Below are 23,698 nucleotides of genomic sequence, written 5' to 3'. Positions count from 1 at the left end.
TTGATGAGCGCATGTTTGAGATACTTGGATTGGTTGTATATATGGGAGTTAATTGTTCATGCAAACTATTTGAGAATTGAATTGATTTCTTCATGCCAATTATTATTTATTGATTATGATTAATGTAAAGCTTACCCCCAGTGGTTTGACAGCCTACCTGTCTGTATGGATGGGTAGACGTTGTGCAGGATTAGTTGGCTTTCGGTGAGTTGCTTGATGTTTTGCTTGGATAGCGGGAGCTAATCTCCGTTGTCGGTTGTTGAGTCTTAGTTTTAGGCTCTGATTAGGTGTCAGATGTCTTTGGATTTTTGTATTGTTTATGTTGAGGAGTTTTATCCATTGTCGGATTTCAGAGATTTTATTTATGATTTGATGTTGTTTTTATGACATGTAAATTTTGGTGAAGTATGAATTATTTCCGCTACGACTGTTGAGAATTTTATAAGCATGTCTGTTGGATTATGTTGAGACGTAGCGTCTACTTCTTGAATATTTTCTATATTCGCGTGTTTTATCGCTTAATAGAAATAGGGCGTTACAAAAGTAACCAAGTTTGGGGTGAATTAAGGATGGTGGTTCAAATATGTTCATAGTTAAATTATAGGGATTAAGGGGTAGATTTGTTTGATTCTGATGGGTTAGAAAGAACTATCAAGTTATCAAAGCTAGGTTGATAGAAGGTTATTTCTAATGCAGGTTTAGAATGAGTTTAATTCTGCTTAGAATCTATCTCCATTGGTTTAACATCAGCAGATGTCTCAAGTCCAACTTTTGATATTGAAGTAGTTGCTAGTTTGGGGTAACGTAGGTCAATAACGGAACCTGTAACACCCCGATTTTTAATATTAATTGTCAGTATTATTAATAGATAATATTAATATTATTATTGGGTAAAATTAGTATTATTGTTATTATTATCATTGAGGCTTGATATTATTAAATTAAATCCTTTGTGGTTATAGGTGTTACGAATAATGAGGAAGTAAGGAGGAGTTCACTAGTCGAGTGAATAATGTGAGAAAAACAATTTTTAGGGAGAAAATAGTGTGCCATTGTTGAAAAATAGAGTTTTGGTCGTTATTAATATTTCATGTGAATTTAAATTATAAAGAGAGAAATGATATAATAAATAATAAAGATAAGAGGTGAGAAATAGAAGTAATAAAATAAGTGGGGGATGAGGGAGTAAATTATGATAGGTGGAGGAGAGAAAAGTAGTAGTAATAATAATAATAATTTAACCTAGTTTCTTAGTATAAATAGAGGAATAGAAATTCATAAAACATTATTGATGAACGTGAGAACCAGAGAGAAGTGGATAGGAAAGGAGGCAAACCCTAACTAAGGAGAATTGAGCCAAAAGCTGCTTTTCCAAAGAATTTGAGGTAAGGGGGAGAATCTTTGCACGTTAGGATATTTTAATCTATGATGGGAGGGTTGTCTTAAATTTTAATATGTTTTTGTTGTTATGATGTGAATTTTGATGAGATAATGATGGTGAACGAATTGAAAGATGAAGTTGAAATATAAGAATTGAGGAAAACTAGTTTAGGTTTTTGAATTGAGTTTTAGTCTTAAAAAGAGTGGATAATCCGATAGGTTAACGAATAATTAGTTTTTGAATGATAGGTTAATCATAGATTGAATATTAGGGTCGAGTTTGGGGAGTTTAAGGTCGAAAACGGAGTTAGGAAAGGCCCCTTAATGCTAAATCGCAGATGCGAAATCACAGAAAATCTGCGATTTCTGTAACCGAAAACAAAAATACAAACTGGGACTTTTCTGTTCGAAATTAGGATTTGGTGTCTTCATGAAATTTGTATCTAGGAATGTCACTTTAATTGGGCGGTGGTTTGACCTAATTCCAACATCTAGAACTCAAGATATTGTCAAAATACTACACATGGGTTAGCAGAGTCGTGCTCTTTTCCGAGGCTTAGGAAATCCAACTTTCGACTCTTTTATTTTCTGAACTAGGTTTCAATGTAAACATAAAAGTTGTAGATATGGATATTATCTTTCATTTGGCTTTGTAGTGACTCCAATAGGACGTCAAAAACTTGATGATCAAAATACTACACAAAGGTCAGCACAGTCATGCACTCTGCCTAGATTTCGGAAAACCAACCTTTGCACCCCTCTCTGTATCGAATTGGATTTAGGTTCCTTCATGAAAGTTGTAGATATGGGTGTTATATTTCTTTTAGGTATGGTTTTACCTATTCAGACATTCCTAAGTTGAGTTATGATTAAAATGTCTCACGTGGGTCATGCTGCGTTTTTCATGAAGTTTCAGCACCACCGTTCTAGTGGACTCTAAACCATCCATGATAGCATTAGTGATTTTAAGAAATCCGTTAGCGTGTAAAGTAAAGGCGAGGGTCCTTAAGCTTTACATCTAAATGAGGGAATATGATCAGGCATAAATAGAAGTGATTACCTCAGGATAATAGCAGGTCTAAAACATAAACTGGCGATAGTGATCTAAGTGAATGTAATGATGTTAAAAGATGACTTGACAATAGGACGTGAAAAATAATGAGCTTAAGAGTATTGATAATTGGAGAGTGAGAGAGCCAAGGTAATTAAATAACTTAAGGCGAATGTTATATAGGAACGTTTAAAGTGTAAAAGCAAATAAAGATTATAGTGTAGTCGAGTTAGATGATCGTAGGCGAGATGTAAAGAAAGATAGGGAGTTGTGAATTAGGTAATGAAAGACAATAGGAATGGTAATAGCGATGAAAAGGACGGGAAACAATTAGAAGAGAGCAAGATGAGTAGGAAAGCGGATAAGAGGTAATAGTTATAATGTTTGACGATAATAATAACAACCGGAATCGAGAGAATAAAATCTTGAATTATAATGAAGTCTTAGTGAGGAAAGTTTCTGAAGTCGAAAGTACTGATAAAGTGAGATAATAACTTTAAATTAGGATTAAGTTAATATTAGGAGAATAGTCGATGTATAGATGACGAAGAATGTGAGAACAAGGTAATAAGAAATAAAGTCTGTTGGAACAAAATGTGTTTAACAATACCACTTTAAGTTTTGATGATAACAAGATATTAAAAAATGTCAATTGGATATGCTAATATTTGTCCAAGTATGCAGGACCACAGACAAAAATTTAAATGTCTTTAAATCAAGCATAGGTTCTGAAAGAACAACTGAGAGCAATGGAATTTACAAAAAGGAAGCTTGTGTTGCAAGAAAGCGTCTGAAGAATAGAGCGTCTAAAGAAAAGAGGTTCTGAAGATTCTCAGAAGCTGACGTCATCAGAAGCTGAAGATCATCAGAAGTTGGAGTTCATCAGAGTCTGAAGACAGGAAGCTTCAGTTTGTTTAAAAGTTGTTATTCTAAATGCTTATGATTGTAGAAGGAATGGAAGCCTGGAGCAACGACTAATTCAGAGGAATTTGAAGGCATTGGATGCTTATCCACTGAAGAGCGCAGAAAAAGTACATAGTACAATTGTACAACCACTACCTCCACTACTCCACTCCTCATGTATGTTGTGGTACAAGACAACAGCTGTGAATACGCTGGTGACTCTCTATTCAGGGAATGAATTTGAAATTGTTCCTTCATAGGACAATAACCAAATCGAGCAACAGATCATTGGTGATTATCAAGCTTCAATAATGACTCTTTTGATTTGCTGGAAATCAACAACGTCTCTTTCACACCTCTATATAAAGGAGTGAAGACTTGAAGATTGTCAGAGACTCGCACCAATTTTACAAGTGCTAAAACTCTGCTGAAATTGTTTCACATCAAAGTTCACTTTAGAATTTCTTAACAACTTTCATATCTTAGAAATTCTAGAGTCTTAAGAGTCTTATCTGATTTGTATTTGTGAACACCACTGATTGTATATCAAGTGTTCAACCTTAAACATTTTCTTTATAATTTTGTTTGAATTAGAAGTCTCTTGCTTTTGTGCTTGAGCATAGGAAGTCTCTTGCGTTTGTGCTTGAGCATAGGAAACCTCTTGCTGTTGTGCTTGAGTAGTTTGAAGTCTCTTGCTTTGGTGCTTGAGCAATTGTAATCAGATATTGATTTTAGTTGACTCTCCTTGGAAGTGCAAGGGGGACATGACTACTTCTGGATTGTGGAAGGAACTTGTATAATTGTTTTGTGTTTTTCTCTTCTCTCTATCTCTTTACTTATTCTGCTGCATAAGACTCTGAACTTTGTTCAAGATTCTGAACTTTATCAGAAGCTGAACATTGGACTTAATTTTAAAACGAAGAAAAAGCTAACATAATTCAACCCCGCCCCCCTCCTCTTGTGTTTTTCTCACCTTCAAAGTCATTTTAAATGAAAAGAATAATTCTGAAAGAGTTAATGATGATGGTGGCGAAGAACCTAGTTGTATAGAGAGGAGACATTATATGTAATGATAATGACTAAGAATACATCTTGAGACTAAGAATGAGTAATAGGTTATGCTATCATAAGTAAATATATAGAGAGCCTAGAATAGATGATGGGATTAGAGTATGCCTGTAAGATGAATAATAAAATAAAATAGAGGGATGTTGATGTAGAAATGAGTCACGTGTAAGGGTTGGATTAATGAAGAGAGTAAGTGGTGATATAAACAGTTGATAGAGAGTAATGATGAGGAATCCTATAACTATGACAGAGTGTCATGATTAATATTAAATATATATGTGTGTGTGTGTGTGTGTTTGTGTGTGTGTAATAAATAAATAAGATGAGAGTGATGATGATTAATTATGATGAGGATAATGATGATAATGTTTATAATTTAGTGATGGTGAGGATGACGACAACTATATCATGATGATGATGAGAGTTATATATATATATATATAACGATGACGAGAGTGATATGTGATGATGATGAGTATGATGGTGATTTGTGTGCTAGCCTTAGAGTCGTGCATTTTAGTGAGAGTCTTGCATTAATATGTGAATTATTTGAATATGTGTATATTTGTGTTACTTGTCGAATTTATTTCTATGCATTCATATAGAGTCTAAGATTGATGGAGAAGTCCAGTAACATACTTCTGGCAAACTATGATGAGAAAAGTCTAGTAACATAACTCTGGAAAAATGATGAGTAGGAGTGGTACCACAAATCATATAGGTCGTTAGGAGAGTCCATATGCATTTATGTGATGATGTTTATACTTGATGTTCTATGTGTGAAAATGATTAGATGGTGTGATATGTGAATTGAAGAGAATATATATATACATATATATAGTAATTGTTAAGAGTGAAGTGATGATGGTGATTTTATTCCTTCGATATTATTTAATGTGCATGCTTTTCCTAATAATATGTTATGGCTGGATTTATCGCCCCTTTCTTGTTGTTGTATTTATGGTGTCTGTACCCGTGGGGTACAGATACTTAGGATGAAGAGATCTAGTTGCGGGACGCCTAGCAAGATACGACGAGAATTGTCTTCTATCAATTTTATTTTAGCAATGATTAGATATGTAGTCGAATACGAGCTCTGATATGTAACATCATGGGTTGGGGTTAACATTTAATTTAATTTGATTTTGAGTTTGAATCTTGAAACTAATGTTATTTCTATTTATGATCTTGTGACAATGATAAATTTTATTAATGAGAATAGTGAAATGTTTCCGCTGCTGAAATTATTAATTAGAAAGAAAATTAAATTATTTTTGTGATCTAAAGTCGAGTTGTGTAACATCCTTATTATTAAATATTTATCGACGGGAATTAGGGTGTTACAGAACCTACATCTACCATGCCTAGAGGATTAGTTTCTCCTTCTAGTGCGGAGTCGGGTAGCTTAGTTTTTATAGGAGGTAGAGGGATATAGTTTTGTTGGTGATGAGCATATTTCAGTTTAGCCTTTTCATAGCCCAAGAATAAGCAAATTCAAATTCTTACTATCTCTTATCAATAATTTCACCAAATTTTGTTGATGATAAGTCAGATATATCAAAAAGGATATAAGGCTTCTTGCCTTTCGGATCAGATGAGTTGACAGGTTTGGTAGGAATGGGTGAAGGAGATTTCTGTTTAGATGAAGGGGGTTATGTGTGGAAAAGTGAGTTAATTGGTGTTGTTTCTTTGAGAGGGCTTTGTGTAGGAGAGGTATGGGGTTGAGGTTGAGATTTAGAGGTGGTATATAGTGGTTAAGATGTTGTCAGAGGTTCATATTGAGTTTGTGTGAGATTATAATGGGTGTAGTTTATGTGAGAGTGGTCGTTGAATAGTGTACATTAGCAGATACTAAAGGTTCATATTTATACCTTTATTAGCAGAAGTATCAGCAGCAGTTCAGAAGATGTATTATTTTGCTTCTCTGATGTCTCCAACACCACTCCTAGGGAAGCTTCTTATGCTTCTTCATCATCAAGCACCTCAAACACAAATCCTGCAGCCCTATCTTTTGAAAATATCATCACCTGTTCTTTTTTTATCTTTCTCACCAAAGGAACCTGATCCTCAACTTTATCTTCCAGTTCAGGCTGAAGAACCAACTTCCCGATCTTTTGTTTATTTGGAAGAGGAGGAAGTTCTGATGCAGGATTAGAGACATAACTCCTAGTCTTCACTGATCTAGAATGAGTTGCTCTCTCTTGAATTGGCTGAGTCTCAAAGGATGATTTCCCACTAAAGAGACCACTGAGACGGATCTTCCCGAAGGGACCACAGTAATGGCCCTTCCCCCCGAAGAGAACACAGAGATTGATCTTCCCGAAGGGACCATGAATATGGGACCATGAAGATAAATCATCCTGAATAGGGCTGGAAATGAGCCGAGTTGAATCGAACTCATCTGAGCTCGACTCGACTCGATCAGAAATGGTTCGGCTCGAAACTCAAATTGAGTTAGATACAAATTTTTCTTACAGCTCGAGTTCGGCTCATTTGAAGTTCACGAACATCTCAGCTCGACTTGTTTGGTTCGTTTACCGACTCGAATAACAATATTGCAAGGCCAATTTTTTATGATTTTTTAGCTTTTTAATTTTTTAAAAGGCAAATTATTAAATTGAAAACAAAATTGCTCCTTAAAAGCTTAAACTACCAAACATGGAAGCCGCAAACAAATGCTTGATTTCCATTATACAATGGCCTTGCTTAATGCTTTGGTTATTTTATAGCTGATGTTCCTCTATGTTGCTTTAAAATGGCCGATGTGGGACATTATTCAAATGTTAGTTTGAAAGCTTAAACTAGAGAAGTATTTTACAGACTTCTTGGTTTTACCATTCATTCATGAAATTCTGGCACGCAGTAAAGATGTTATACACGATGTCGAGACAAGTCAGATGTCAAGTATGATGTCAAGACGTCGTGATAACACAGTAAACAAACAATTATAAAAAGAACAAGAAGTAAAAGACACAAGTTGTTTGTTGATCTAGTTTGGTGCAACTTCACCTACGTCTGGGGGCTACCAAGCCAGGAAGGAAATTCACTAAGTAGTATCAATTCAAAGCATACATAAAAACCCTTGGTCTACAACTTCTCACTGAATCACTACCCATGCAATTTCTACCTAAGACTCTCCCTAGTCCTAGATATGAGAACCTCTGCCCATGTCCTCTTAATCACAGAACTAGTGATCGTCCTTTTAAAATAACAAGATGGAGACACTCTCCTAATCCTAAGAATCAACTCGTGCTTACAAGCTTTGAGTGATTTCTAAGAATTACAACTCAAGTACAAAGTCCAGCTCAATGCATCAACATGATACAAGAGTGGCTCACAAATAACAAAGAGCAGACTAAAACCCTAAATGACTCTTTTGTGAATGACGGCTTCGGTGAGCAATTAATTAGGTCTTGAGTCTTTCTTTATATAGCCTGATGCGAAATGAACTTGATGCACAAATCCAACTAATCATCAGCTAAATCACGAGATTTCAGCACAAGATATTCTGAAGCAAATCCAATGTTTCCTTAAATGTTGCAACAACATTCTTAAGGATTAAGCTAAGTATAAACCGTCTTTCTCTACTTCTAGAAACACGCTTCTTGGTCAACTCTCCGTGAATTAAATCTTCAGAGAATATTCAGGATTCCAGGGTGTTGATTCAGAATTATTCCACGGATAAGAGATGGAAATGCAATAGGCATTTTCACAACAAAGGTGTTGACATGCTTCATAGTTTGTTCAAATACGATCCAAAATCAAATTTAGTCTTAGTGTCAATCACATAAATGAACTTGCCCAACCCTGTTGCTATAGTGGAAGTGTGATTTGTAGGTACCCAGTTTGCAGCTCCAATCCTGTGCAGCAAAGCATATTTTACATTTAGCTTACGAGCCGGCAGCTTCCCTTTGATGGGCCATTTATTTACTTGTTGTGCAGTAATTTCCTTACAGATTTGATCATCTGCCACCTCAACTTCAGCGCAAGCTTCCTCATTTTTGGTGTAAGTGCAAACTTACTAGCATTAGCTTACCACTTTTCACCAAATCATATTGGCTTATATCAGTGAATTAAATAAATGCAGTAGTATAAGGGAAAGAGAATATGTCCCCCTGTTTTGCCGTCTTCGTCTCAATCTTGACCGGGTTCAACTATTGCCGGAAACAAGTAAGGGATCGCCTTCTTTGGGGTTAGATGTTGTTGTCCTTGTTGTTGTTTTGTCTGGACTTGAGTGCATCTGGTTTTGAAACGTTGCCCGGACTCAGGATTGTAGGATTTAATCTTTCCGGCTCGAAGTGAGAGTCCCTGGGCCGTGTCCTTTCTTTTTAACTTCGACACTTTAAAGAGCGCCACTTTGTTGTTTGTCCTGTGTAAACACAATACAAGTATATGCTAACAAGTAAACAAGATGTCCAATTTCTCCTCATCAACATCTTCACCAGCTGAAGTCGAAGCTTTGAGGCTTCTTGAAGCTATAAAATTTGCCATAGCTAGGGACATGTTATCGGTTATTTTTGAGACGGATTGTAAACTTTTTGTTGATATTGTTAACTCTACTATAGTGCTCCAAAATGATACTCCCTCCATCCCATAATACATGACACAGTTGACCCTATTACGCATGGCAATACATAATTTTGAGCTTAAATATCTTGAATAATATGTTAGAAGAAAAAAAATATGAAAATTTGATATTTTGAAAATACTAATCGAGATGAATCTAACAACATCTTATATGATATTATTTATCTTTGTATATTAGGATAAAAATATGGTCAAAGTAAGTTAAGTCAAAATTGCAAATTTTCAAATGGGTCATCTATTGCGGGACGGAGGAGGTATTCATGATATTCTTTCTAAATGTAAGAATCTATTGTCTGCGCACAATACCTATGTTGTGTGGCATGTCAGGATCAATGAATCAAGTTATATTTGTAAGTTCTAAAAAATTAAGTGTGTGTACTTCTTTGTTTTCTTCATCTCCTCCAATTCCACAGTTCCTTGACTCGATCTAGTTTGATTTTGTTTGCTATTTGTTGTACTCCCTCCATTCCTTTTCTTTTGATGTTTTAGGTGATTGCACAAATATTAAGGAATCATTAAATTAAAGGAATAATTGTATGGTTTATACTAAAATACCCTTACTTACTCCTTGATTTTTTTCTCAAAATTCTAATCTCCTTAATTATTGACACTCATCACACAAATTGCATTTATTATTTAAATTTCCAATTTTCTCAAACTTATCACATGACTTTAAATTGAACGTGGGAGCCGTGCAATTGTACTCCTTCTAAATTTTTTAAGGAGTTTTCTAACCTGTGCAATGTTGCACAGCTTAAACCATAATTAATGCACTTTTCTTTCTCTCTCTTATTAACTTTTATTATTGTCATATTAATTAGCATTATTTTTTAATTGGATGATGGAAACAGATTTTTTTTTTTTTGACTAAATGATGGAAACAGATTTGATTTACGTGTTAACAAAAAACTTTCACCATCTTCATTGTTGTGATCAATCACAAACACCATCACCGTACAAGCACAAGTCTACCCCGTATTCTGCAGACCTGTCCCTTGAGCACCATAACAATTAACCAAAACCTCTACATATCAAGATCTAATTGATCAAAATCAATGACAGTTCCAACATTCACCATCCCTCACTAGTTACCTCAATCTTTATCACGCTGGAATAGATCTCTTACGTAGAAATCCTCGCCTCTCTGCCATAGGACAGAAACAATCATGTGCCTCCTCCTCTGCCACGTTGATGAATGATCGATATGCAAGTTCTAACGTGCGGTGTCGATTCCGAGTTGCTACCGTGTCAACGATGAAATGTTACCAGCGTCGGTTTCGAATTGGATTGTGATGTTTCTGGGAGAACCACCACCAGCAAGATTTATTCTCATCAAAGTTTTATTTTTGATTGAAGAAAGATTCATAAAAAACTGATTCTCTGTCTTCTCATTTTCTTTCAACGTGTTTCTTTCTTTTCATCAAGGGAAGAAAATGGAATTTCTCTCTATCATCCATTTTCAAGAAAAAAAATGTTAATTAATACACCCTCCGGTCACTATTATAAGCAAAAATTAACATTTTGGATTCATTCATTTAATGATGTATGTGGTCTAGACTACATACATCATTAAATGAATGAACCTACAATATTGTTTTTTTGCTTATAATAATGACCGGATGGTGTATGATAGAGAAAATGTAAAAAGTTATTGAGTGAGAGAAAAAAATGTGCATTAATTGCAGCTTAAGCTGTGCAACATTTCACAGGTTAGAAAACTCCATTTTTTAATCCATTTTTTAATTCAATTGTGATAAGTCAATAGTCCCAACTTATTTAATTACTATTAAAGTGTGTTTTTCATGGGTAAAATTGGATAAAAAGTATTAAAAATTCTAAAACATCAAAAGTTTTGGAATAAAGTTTAAGTTCTAAAACATCAAAAGAAAAGGAATTGAGGGAGTACTATACACGGAAATTAACTATTCAACTTCTATAGCATAGGAGGATGTTACAATTTAATCAATTTTGCTTTATCCAATTAACATTTTTTTTTGTTACAGTTAACAATTTTGTTTCTTATGTTATCCCGATAGACTCTAAGTATACTACTTAAATAAATGAGAGTATTGATGGAAAAAATTAATAAGTATTAAATTGATATTTTATCATTGATAAATAATTTGAGTTAAAAAAAATTGAATTAAAAAAAAATACTCTAAATCTTATGCTTGTGTGGAGTTTGGATTAATTTATTTTGTGTTCAGAAAATAATATTAATCAAAAAGTTGTGTGTAAAAAATTAAGCAGAAAGAAAATTTTGCTTTGGCTTATGAGTTAGTTTTTTAATATGGTATTGATGGGTGGAGAATTTTTCTTAAATTTACAAGTAAAGGATTTGATGTGAATTTTTGTAAGGAGTCACACTCAACAAGTTGCTTGAGCTCAAAAATTATAGGTCACAAGACTTTTCACTGCCAACAACTATGGAGCGTTTATGAGATATGTTGATATTGAGTTAGAAAATTGTCTAATTTGTTTATCTGTGATCGTCTCTAGCATTTTAAATGTCTTGTGTGAAGAATGAATGTACTACTATATTTTGGTGCCCATAAAAAGTATTAGATTTTGTGCGATCGTACACCCTAAATATGCTCAGTGTTGTCATTGTTGTTCAAAATTATACTTCTGAAAGTATACATTCGGATGGTTCTATTAGAATAGAAATAATAGAATATTGTTATAGACTTTGCCTTCCAAGTTTATCATCAGCAACAACAACATGTCCATTAATTTTATTTTTTGGTGTATATCGGATATTATTTATGTGCAACTGCGAAGAGTAATCTCTCGAGCTTTGTGAGACTCAAATGAACGATAAACTCTCCTTGAAATTCTTAACGTTGTTGCATGTTCAAGGCTAAATTCAAATCTAAGATATTGGTTAAGTTAAAAAAGACTCGTGTTATTTCATCTAAGCACTTTTAGATTGCATTGTCCATTTTCAATTGAGTACTAAATGTTCATATGTCCCGTATACATTGTCCAAAAGTATAATTGGCTAAAATTACACATTGTGAGAGGGTGGTTTAAAGGGCTGGTCAGAAGTATACTTCTCCATAAATACTGTTCAAAAATATACTTACAAAGAGAGGCAATTTTACCAACAACAAAACGATCAAGAACATAGAGGGGTTTGAAAAGAAACTCCCGTATACTCGTGACACATTGAACTCCAACTTTAAGAATGTGTTTGAATTCCGGCATGGCCCATTCCTGCAAACATATCCACAATTTTGAGGATAACTATTAACACCTCTATATTTGACGCACCCAATATTATGAAGTTTTTGTCCCAAACTTCAACAATTTCGTCAGGCATACTACTATATGTGATAGACATTTTATCCCAAATTGTGTCCAATGTTTTTTCTACAATTTCATTGTAGCTTCAAACTCATTGTCATTGTATAAACCGGGATTTTTGTATGAAATCCCGGTTTATACAATTATTAGTACCCCATGAAAAACATGCTTAGATGCATAATCAAATTTAAAAAACAGCTACAATCATTTAGTATATTTATATATTAATCCTTAGTGTGAAAATACTTAACCACGCCAAAATTAAGAAATATTAATTATATAGTTTGTAACGTGTATTTCCAATAAGTTTTACCTTCTTTTTTTGTTTAGACTATATTATATATGTCTTGCTTTCATCATATTTCATTTTAGAATGTAAATGTCTGAACTATTTTATTTATCTTAGATTTTGTAAACTTTATGCATAACTAGAATGAAACAACAAACTTACATGATGAGGAAATAACATGATATACAATGTCAGAATCTCACTATTACATCAAAACAAGTACTTGTTAGTTTTCTTCACCTAGTTATAAGTACAAAGTATCCACTCCACTTTAAGTGTGAGAAACATGTATAAAAAAACTTATTGGTAAAACTAGGGTTCAAACGGTGGTCTTTTTCAGAAGCTCCGCCTAAGTATCAAAAAATTTCATTGGAAGTTTGGAACAGTTTTTTTAGAAGCTCGTTGTTTATGCTTTCCTCCTTGCAACTAATTTCCTTAGCTTTGCAATATTTTTTGTCATTTTTTGGTTTAGCTTCTCTTCTCCTTTTGAGAGGAGAAGAGCACAAAATAAGCTCGACCAAAAACACTATAGTTGTCACTGCATTTTTTTTAGTAACAACTCTTCTAACCAGATAAATAGATACTGTTATGATAGTTGGTAATTTGTAATAATAATTTCAATATATAGCACTAAATTTATTTTATTTTTTAGGAAAATATATAGCAATAATGAAATGAAGAATATACATCCAGTGTTCAATATAAATTGCGCATCTGTAAATATATAATCTACAAGGGATTTGCTTTTTAAAAAAAAAAGGCTTAATTGCATGTTTGGTCCCTTATGTTTATTTTAGTTTTCAAGTTGGTCCCTTACGTTTTGAAAGTTTCAAGTTAGTCCCTTATGTTTATTTTAGTTTTCAAGTTGGTCCCTTATGTTTATTTTAGTTTTCAAGTTGGTCCCTTATGTTTATTTTAGTTTTCAAGTTGGTCCCTTATGTTTTGGACCGACTTGAAAACTAAAATAAACATAAGGGACCAACTTGAAACTTTCAAAATGTAAGGGACCAACTTGAAAACTTTTAAAACGTAAGGGACCAACTTGAAACTTTCAAAACGTAAGGGACCAACTTGAAAACTAAAATAAACATAAGGGACCAAACATGCAATTAAGCCAAAAAAAAAAGACATGAACTTCATTATAACAAACTTAACGGAAACCTATACTCGAGCAACATGTAATAGTCGCATCATAGTTATCGTAGTAATATTACCTTTTTTTTTTTTTGAAAGACGTAGTAATATTACCTGTTATTCCGTATAAAACAAGAATCATATGTCATGAAATAAAACATGATATTATTATTAGAGTATAGTGAAAATAAACTAGATTTACTTAGTGGTAACTATAGTAGAAAGATAGTTACTCCAAATCACAATAAATAAACCTAGAACCATGGAATCCTTTGATTCATAACAATTATTCTTCAAATTCTGAATAAGCAGAATCAATAGGTTACCATGATAAGAAGACAATAAAATCCTTGAAATGCATTCGCAAAACATATTACTTGAACTTGTTTCTTATTATATGAGTGAATCTAAAGTATAACTTGCTAAGAAATAGGGCATCAATTATATGTACAAAAAAAAATATTAAGAGACGCAGAAGGATAAAATGAGGATGAAATGATTTTTAAATGAAATAAGGAATTTCTTTGAATTTTTTTATTCATGTAGTTTCTAGGTACAAGGACCTATTTCTACAAAAAGAATGAATTAACATCGAAAGGAAGGGGAAGCAGCTGAAAGCATTTTTACTTTAATAAGAAAAGAAAGAAAGAAAAAAAAACAATGGAGGGACCCATGTTCCTAACAAGACCTAAACAACGGATGAATGTAAACAAATTTACATTGAAATAACGAGCCACTAATCCAATTTCTAAACTTCCTACTTTTGCAGGTCGGTCAGGTTCACCCAGCGAAGTAGGAAAAACACCCCGGCCAGAGAACCTAAGGATCACCACCTGTGCAGACTGCCCAAATGTTAGGGCTTGCCTACACAAAGAATGTAAATTCATATCCTAATTGGTTAATACCTTGCGGCTGCTTCCTGAATCAATCATTTGGATTTTCTGTATTGTTAGAAAGCCCATTAGCTAAAATGAAGTTAGCAAAGTCAGACTCTCCAAATATTTTCAAAAGGCAACTTGAAACACTTCAATTCAATCTGCTGCTCTCTATGCCCAAAAATGAAGGGCCTCGGACTTTGAGTCGCTTTGGCCCAATCTCAATGGAAGGCGCTTCTCTATAAGTTTGCTGAAACCTCTCTCTTCGGTGGTGATCTTGTTGCATATGCATACTTACTTCCTCATTGCCTGACTTTTTATATCTTGCTGAAATGGGAGTGCCATTTCCCCTTGCAAATCTGTTCTTCGAGGAAATCTCAATATCAACTTTATGATTAACAGGGTTATATTTATCACTTGATTCACTGGTTCTGAAATTCATTTGTTGCCTGCTGCTTTTTCCTTCAGGAAGGACTTTCTTCAATCGTTTAAGTCCCTGTTCATATAGATCAAAATTAGATAGTCAATTTATGTAAGATAGAGAATGTTGGAAATGTGTGCCAAGAATCGCTAAACACAAACAGAATCTCTGGCAGATATACATGATGGACTAATTAAATCATCGATGAGACTGTTTTACAAACCTGCTGCTCAGAATGTTTTGAAGCCATAACCTTCAGATTTCTTTTCTCTGCTTTAAGAGAGGAAGGGCGCTTTACCCTAAATATTCCTGAATCAGAATCATCACTGTCATTATCCACTATGGGCTTGATGTCAGGTTTCTGTAGATCATGCAGTTTAGCCGAGCTTTCATGATACAAAGCAGGGGATAGAGAAGATTCGCATGCACTGTTGGATATTGTTTCACCAAGTTCTTCACAATTCCCCTCAGCCTAAAGAATGCAGTGTTAGTTGACTTAACAATAGCTGTTTAAAACCTCATGCAGTGGAGCAATGATGAATTGCCAATATTCAAACAAGATATTAATATTCAAATTCAAAACACTTACATTTTTGGGAGCAGAGGAACAGTCATGAGGTTCTGAAAGAGAACAAAGAGTGGATGCAGCAGAAAAGGAAACGTCAGACACTTCTGGTTTAGGAATTTCTGAGCAATTCCCCAAAACAAATTGATTCTGTGTACCACACTCTGGATTATTTGTTGGCAGTCCTGGAGTTGTATAAAATTCAATCATAGAATCAAGTTTAAGCTCACAATAAGGTTCATATCCATTTGCTTCAGCTCTCTGAAACATATCTGACAAAGGATATGAATACATATTTTGGTCACTTTTGGATTGCTTGCTTATCTCATCCAATATCCCATCTTCCTGCTCAAACATCTTTGCTGCAGCTTCCATATCCGTAATATCCTCTCTCAGATAAAGAGTGTGTTTGCTCCCACAGATGAGGTCAAGAGATTTAACAGCTGAAATAATGATATATAAAGATATTAGAAGCGAGAATATTGTATCATCTAACACACATGTAAGATATTTAACTTGAAAATTCATTGTTTGTCACAAATTTATCCCATGGTCTAAAATTTAGATAATGCTTTACTTTCTACACCCTTTCTTCCTTTTTACTTGTTGCTTTTGTAAAAATAATGTGATCCTATTTGCTTTTCAGTTTCAAAGTTCAATGCAACATTGATTATTGTTTTGTCAATAATACCCGGAGAAAGAGATAGGTTATGAGATAAAAATAATGTCAAGGGTCTTAAAAGGACAAACTCAAATAATGTCATCAAATGTAACAAAAATTATTAGTTTTCATAGGTATGGGGGTATGTAAATAACCTTAAAATGACAACTAAAAATGAATGGAGTATTATGCAATAAGATAACGACAAAGTAATTGGCCACGGGGAAGGTTACCATTATCACAAATTAATATATCTACATACCAAAACTAACATACTGGGAGGGTTACTATTATCACAAACATAACCTCAAATATAATTAAAATTCATATTTTATTTATTTAAAAAGAAAACAATAGAAACATTGAAAAACTATGTTAGAAGGAAGTTATAGCTGGTTGAATTTTTTTTAAATCAGTACCATATGATTTAGAATTCAAGAAACCAATAATATCCATGATTATTTTATAACAACTTTTACCAAACAAAATAATATTATATTCCCAAGCTTCCAAAAATAATTTTGCATGCATTGAAACACACTCTTAGGAAATAGCACTGAGCAAAGCTTACCATGGCGTAAGCATACAGGATGCATGTGACAGCTGCAGTCAACATAAGCTACATAACAGTCACGTTTGCAAAGGCTACAGAGAATTGTGCCATGCGAATGAGAAGAAACACTAATACACGCCCTTGATTTCATTAGTAACCAACTAGCACAATGCTGGAAACGCAACAAATTAATGAAAGCTATCTTTGTTCTATGATGAGATAACAAGTCTGAAGAGGGAAAGTCTGAATCTTCAAGCTCCAAGCTTGAATGAATAAGCATCGCTTCTTTGCAAAGAAGTTCTTCATGGGGCAGTAAAGGAACCCTGTTAAGAAGTGCATATCTCCTACTTGCAATAGCCCCAAGAGGAAACCAATCACCAAGTGCAAAATTCACTGCTTCTCCACAGTTGAAACCTAGAATTTTATTGAAGATACGCAACATTAATATTTCACATGCATTTAATGTGTAGTATCGGGAAAAGATGTAATTACTATAACAAAACAATTGAAAAGAGCAAATCTAACCATGACTGAAGCCTGCATGGTACGCTCTAGGGAAGGTTATTACAAACTCCCCTGGCTTTTGAACAGCCTTATAGACAGGGACTTTATGGTCCATCAAAATATTAGGTGGAAATAAAGTTGTTTTCCCCAAGAGAACGTCAAAGGCTCCATCTTCTCCATCACTTGACAAAATATCAGTAGAATACACATGTTCTCTCACCACCCTTTCAAATTCCAAAGCTGCGTGACCAGGGATACCATACCAAGTTTTTGACGCTCCGCAGTGCTGATAGTTAATGCTGCCATTACCATATAAAAAATAATATCAATGTCATTAAATATGCAACTTAAGAAGGAATTATTTGCTTGTGATAAAACATTACTATTTATTAGTATAACTAGTGAAGTTTATTTTACCTGTACAAATAATGATCCTCCACATGCCATGCAAACATACTAAACAGCATTCCAATGTATAGCATGGGTTCTGTTACTCCCTGAAATACAGCCCAATGTAAGACACAAAAAGAATAGCACATAAATGACATTGACAGACATAAGAAATTGTCATACCGGAATTGACGTTTCCAATAGACGCAAAGTTGATTTGGGTAACCGGGAAAGTTTCTGAAATAATAAAGAGCAAGTATTCGATAAGTTTATTAACATGGCAAAGAAAACGCAAGAACCGTCATTTTGTTAAAATGCTTTGTCCAATATGATAAATAAATAACGGGGTAACAAAGATAACTAAGAATATAAAAGAGACACTAGTAAAGGCAACACCTTCAAATTCCATTTGCTGTTCCCAAGCTGATCAGTAGGAGAAGTTGAAAAGGCACTGCCATCAACATCACATGCATATTCAACAGTATCCATTTTCCCACGACCAATTTCCTGCCAAAACTCCTTTTCCAAGTAAGTGGCAGGAAGACATCCAGCACTGCAATATCTTCGTGCAAAAACCTTGTTTGCCATTTTCTCATATTCACGGAATGTATAATTTCTGAGTGAATTACAATTGTTCAATCAGAAATGTAATATAATGTAATTGAAATTGCAAATATTTACAGAATAGAGAACTGACCTTCCACTCATGAAAAATGTGACTTTGTCTTCAGTATCCCATTCAGCAAGGCGGAGAGGCTGCACTCTGGTTGTAAACTTGAATCCAGGTTGCTCCTTCATTAAAACAACCCCAGCAGGTACAGAAGCACTCAAAGGCGAAATAATCTTGCATATACCTGGAATTTATCAAAAATTCAAATGAAAAAAGTTCGGTAACAATTCTATCATTCTGCTGATTTCATCTATCCTTTCCGTAAAGAGGACATGGTAAATTAACATTTAACTACTACAATCTCCATACCTGTTAGTAAGTCTATTGAGTTTTCATATTATTTTGTTTTGAGTTTTTTCAAATAGGAGAAGTTTCACGATAGAAAATGAATGGCTGTTCACTCGTTAATTTTAAAAACGACACACAACTACAATTTGTATATAGGAAACCGGAAACGCCATCAAAGACCATAATCATTACATCAGCAAATAAGGAACTTCTTGGAAAGGTCGGTTGCTTTAATAAAACTAATTAAACTAATGCAAAAATAGAGAGCTAATGTGGATAACCTTCTTGAGAAACACTTTACGAAACAAGTAAATATTAAAAGAATCTTGCAATAACTGAGTTTTTCAAAAATCAGCTTCATGTATAAATTAAAATCTTCCAAATAACAAGTTTATTCAGAAATTCTCTCTACTTTTCCATAAACATTGAAATTCTTGCGAAGACGTTTCTATTATGAAGTTATTTTAATTGAAGCTACTATACGATGGAAACTAATCCAAACAAAGGATAATGGATAATGATGAATATGGGAGTTTACAAACTATCAATACACCCTAAAAACACACCCAAAAGCCATATTGAAGTGGTAAAAGTATGAGAATGGCAAAACGCGTGCATATGTTAATGCCACAGGGTTTACTAATTAACTAATATGAGAACATCAGTGCAAACTACCAACACGGATACATACCATATTTAGAAGCTTCTGGAGCTATCTTCTGCAAATAAACCAAAGGATCTTCAAATTCCTCCTTTGTTGGAGAATACACAGGACATTCTGGAATTTTATCAGTCCAATCCAAATCGCTTGTATCAAACTTATCCACCTTCCGCTTGAAAAACACATCTGGATTACCATGCAATCTCGTGCCACAAGAAGGTGAACCTCTCAAAGCATCTCCTCCACTTCTATTCATCACGTTAGCAGCACTTGTCTGAGTGGCAGCAATGGCTTGTGCACGCTGAAGCCTTTTACGCTTCAAAAATTCTAACCCATTTCTAACCTCCTCAGATTGTCTTACTCTACCTCCTTCTACCTGTAAGATGTTTCACATTTCACGGTTAGATTGGAATATACTCACATGCAAGGATAATTTTGAAGGCAAACAAGAAAACAAAATCACATCACAAGTTTACAACAATTCAGAACTTAATAGATATATATAACCAACAATGAACAAACTGAAACATATATTTTGTCGCACCACAACTACTTCGAAACTAAGCTGCAAAAAATCATGCAAAACATTGCCCCGGTGATTCTTTGGAAAATGAACCAAACCGATATCAACGCAAAGCATAATTTCTGATGCTTTAGCTTATTCGAGTTGGCAAAGGATGCAACTCAACAAAAGGAAGCAATAAATGTTAAACTCAAACAAAACTCAAAGCAATCACCATCATGGAGTCAATAACTTCATGTTCAGGATACTCGTTTCGAAACAACCAATTTCAGCATTTACCAGCTATGTCAAAATTGCCTTCAAATCAAAGTACTTCACAATCACCTCACGCGGTAAAAGTAACTTGTAACCACTAACAGGGTCAAAAAACCATCCAAATATAGAACAAAAACGCAAAAGAAATAGTCAACAAAAAATGATCCTACAGAAATAGCATAGAAACATTCAACAAAAGCATGCGCTGAAATTTCAACAGTTAACTCCTATCAACATCAATATTTTCCACCTCATAAAGCCCAATCACACAAAAAGTAGCATTAGTCTTACAAATTTCAACCAGAAAACAAAAGTAAATTAGATAGACCTAGAAAACTATATATCCTTGATTAACCTAAATTTCTTAATTCCAATTTTTTAAAACACGATGAAAAAGAGAAGAAAAACATTCAACAGAGTTTATTTTTTTTATAATTTTTCTAAATAATTTTCAAATAATAGTGTAATATAAAAAAATAATTAATCACGCAAAATGCACCATAATCATCCTTCAAAAAAATTATGAGTGTAATATGAAGAAAAATATAATCACGCCAAAAAAAATTGAGATAAATCGTATCGAAACCATAGAAAAGTATAACAATGTTCAAGATCTGAACGATAAACAGAAGGAAGATACATTTTCAAAGAGAATTTCAACATTCATGAATCAAAAAACGAAACAACAACACGAATAATTCGTTTCTTCAACGAAACGCGATTAACCTACCATTTCATTACGAACTCGTTCCCCTACGGTCTCCGTTTTCGTAAGCTAGAAGAAACAATCACAAGTTTGAAGAATCACGAAACCGAAACGAAATCACAAAGCGAAACCCTAAATCACGATCCTGAACGTTGTAGATTAGAACGTAGCGTTGTAAGACAACGAGGCTCGCCACATTCTCGAACGACGCCGTATACGAGGGTGATACGGTGTTACGGAGAGATCCAACGCCGTGTAGGAGCAACCACGGGGAATTGAGAGTGAATGTGAGTGTTTCAATCGGAACACCGTGACCGGCTTCCTACGGTGGCGCGGAATATAGAAGAAAAAAAGAGAAAGCGGTTTTCCGGTGAACGGAAAAGTTTGTTTCCGATGAGAAAAGAAAACGGAGAGAAACAGTGATGAGGAGAGAGAAGGAAATGATATGAATGCTTAGAAAACGTAAAAAGGGTAACGATGTGATAATTTATAGTTTTATACTCCAAATTAATTAGTCGCTTTTTAAGCTCTGAAAACCCGAATATATAATGGAATTTTATTTGTTTTTTTTATTTTTTTTTACTGTGTGCTAATGCGTGTGACAAATCATGTAGATTTGTATGACTTTAAATGTAACAAAGTCCATTAATCATATTTATCTTGTTCAATGACAACAATGATATAACAAATATAATAAAATTTCTTATATTTTTTAAGGGTAATTGGATTTAAAAAAATCAACCTAAAATCTTTTCAAAATACCATATTTTCTTTATACATAGTATAGATTAATAAAAACTCAATTGATCGTCAATTATTTTTTGTGCGAGTCAATTTAATCTTTCATAGATATAAAATTGAAGTAGTGTTGACATTTTTTATTTATTGATGTGTATAAAAAATGTCGACACCATTGAAAATTGAGTTTCATGATGATGGGTTGACCGTTCAAAACATCCCTGCACATACAATCAATCAAAATATTTAAAATTGTTACATCAATTAATATTTTTAATTTATGTGACAAATTGAAATGTTTTGATTGGTTATGTGTGCAAAATTATTTTGGATTGTCAACTCACCACCATTAAACTTTTAAAAATTTCACACAAATGTTAAATATCAAATCAAATTTAAAAGAGAATAGAATGTTTGAAGTTTAAATTTGAGAAATTTGGGTGAAAAGATCCTCCCTAACTTGATATTGATTAGAATTTTTTTTTATAGTGATATTGACTAGAATTTATTAACAACTTTTATTTTTTTAATTTTTACAATCGAATATACTTTAATTTCTTCTTCTTTTTTGAGGTGCCTTTTAGTTCATTTATTTGAGGTGCCTTTTGCCTTTTAGTTCATTTAGTTGTTTATATATTTTTTGGTTTGTTTGGTTGAATAAAATAATTAAATCAAGGAAACTTTGAGGAGAAGTGGTGGTTGTTAGGTGGTTCAACGAAACAAACGCCCCGTCCAAAATGCAAAACGCGTTATGAGTGTAAACACGATTAGATATAACGCCGTTACGCGAATAGGACGGAATCACAATCACCGTTAAAGAGCGTGTGTAATTAATGTCATGGTGTGGAGGGCATTTTGGTAAAAGAAAAAAGCGGTGTTATCGATGAGGTTTCTGCTTCTGTATCGGTCAGAGAAAAAATAAAGTGGCAGAAAAAAAGAATAATCACGTGTTATAAGACTTTGGTGGAATATGTATATGACTTTGATGAAGTTTGACATCTAACCGTTGATTTTTTGTGTCGTTTACTTTGAACCGTTGAACTGTACTTGAACTGAAAACTCCCTCAAATCAGAAAGGCTCAGAGGCATGTGTACTTTTTTCTGTTGAACTGCCGACTTGTACAGGATAACTCTCACCTACCTTCCAGTTAGTTAAGACTGTAGAAATAAAAGGACGAGTTTGTCCTTGTTCGGTTGGTTTATCTTGGCGCGAGAATAAACTATAAAGGGTATGAATGGATTTTCAATGAGGTTGTCACATGCACAGTGACTTTTCCTTTTCCGTAATGTAAGTGCTATGAAGTACTTACTCCTAGTCCTAAGTCCTAACATAGTCATCGACGCGACACATATGTAACGTCGATGTTTTTAATCGAAGGTGTTTGAGAATTGACGTTTGTACAACTATTTTGTGATAATTATTTGGTCAACTTTTCTTTTATTTGGGCAAAAACAACAGAGAAAGAAAATAAAAATGAAAAAATAAAAACACAATGAGAATATGAGAGAGAAAATTGTTTGAAAATTATACCTAAAATGATTTTTTTTCCAACAAAATGATTGTATATATAGCATTTCTCATAACACAACACAAAAATATGGAATTATTCAAGTAATTTTATTTATTCATGACTCGTTTGGATTAGCTTATTTTTTAACTTATGAAAAATAGTTTATGCAAATAAACAAGCTTTTATCTTAAATCATAAGTTTTTATTGACGAAATTATATCTTCATAAGCTGTTTTTTCATAAACTAACTTGCCAAACTTATGCATAATACATAAAAAATTATTTATTTGCATAAGTAGAAAAACAAGTCAATCCAAATAGGCCGGTCAACATATTAGTTTTATTGCATTAGTATTGTGTTTAAGGTTCGTGTCTGAGATGATGCTTCATATCACAACACTTGCGATAGATAATAATTAACGCCTTGACATTGATAATCATGATAACAAAATGAGATCAGATGGATAAGTGTCAATGTAGGATACTGATACATGTCTGACACCCGGACAAGTCTTCCTTCCAAAGCGGTGTAAGTGAACTACTACTACATGTGAGGCGTGAGGTAGGGTAATTCCAAGAATCAGGGTAGGGTAGACACGTTGTAAATTGTTGTGAGCAGGGGCAAAATACGTGGCATATGGTTAAGGGTATGGTTTTGT

At 33.7% G+C, this 23,698-nt stretch overlaps 1 protein-coding gene across 1 annotated transcript; it reads right to left on the bottom strand.

Moving 5' to 3' along the window:
- Nucleotides 1-14,217: 14,217 nt before the first annotated feature.
- Nucleotides 14,218-21,245, bottom strand: LOC146920701 (Transcription factor jumonji (jmj) family protein / zinc finger (C5HC2 type) family protein). The gene is made up of 11 exons (XM_085714131.1): nucleotides 20,815-21,245; nucleotides 19,337-19,682; nucleotides 18,385-18,541; nucleotides 18,084-18,303; nucleotides 17,871-17,924; nucleotides 17,715-17,794; nucleotides 17,319-17,596; nucleotides 16,812-17,207; nucleotides 15,604-16,022; nucleotides 15,238-15,486; nucleotides 14,218-15,089 (listed from the first exon to the last, which is right to left on the bottom strand). Exons 1-11 carry the CDS (start codon nucleotides 20,815-20,817, stop codon nucleotides 14,745-14,747), a joined length of 2,547 nt encoding a protein of 848 aa, XP_085570257.1. The 5' UTR covers nucleotides 20,818-21,245; the 3' UTR covers nucleotides 14,218-14,744.
- Between the last annotated feature and the right edge of the window lie 2,453 nt (nucleotides 21,246-23,698).

This window comes from Medicago sativa, chromosome 5 (genome assembly GCF_051527215.1).
Source record: "Medicago sativa cultivar Bolivia chromosome 5, Bolivia_mono, whole genome shotgun sequence".
Classification (NCBI taxonomy): domain Eukaryota; kingdom Viridiplantae; phylum Streptophyta; class Magnoliopsida; order Fabales; family Fabaceae; genus Medicago; species Medicago sativa.
The sequence above is the reverse complement of the archived record's forward strand: the minus strand, read 5'-3'. Positions and strand labels throughout refer to the sequence as shown.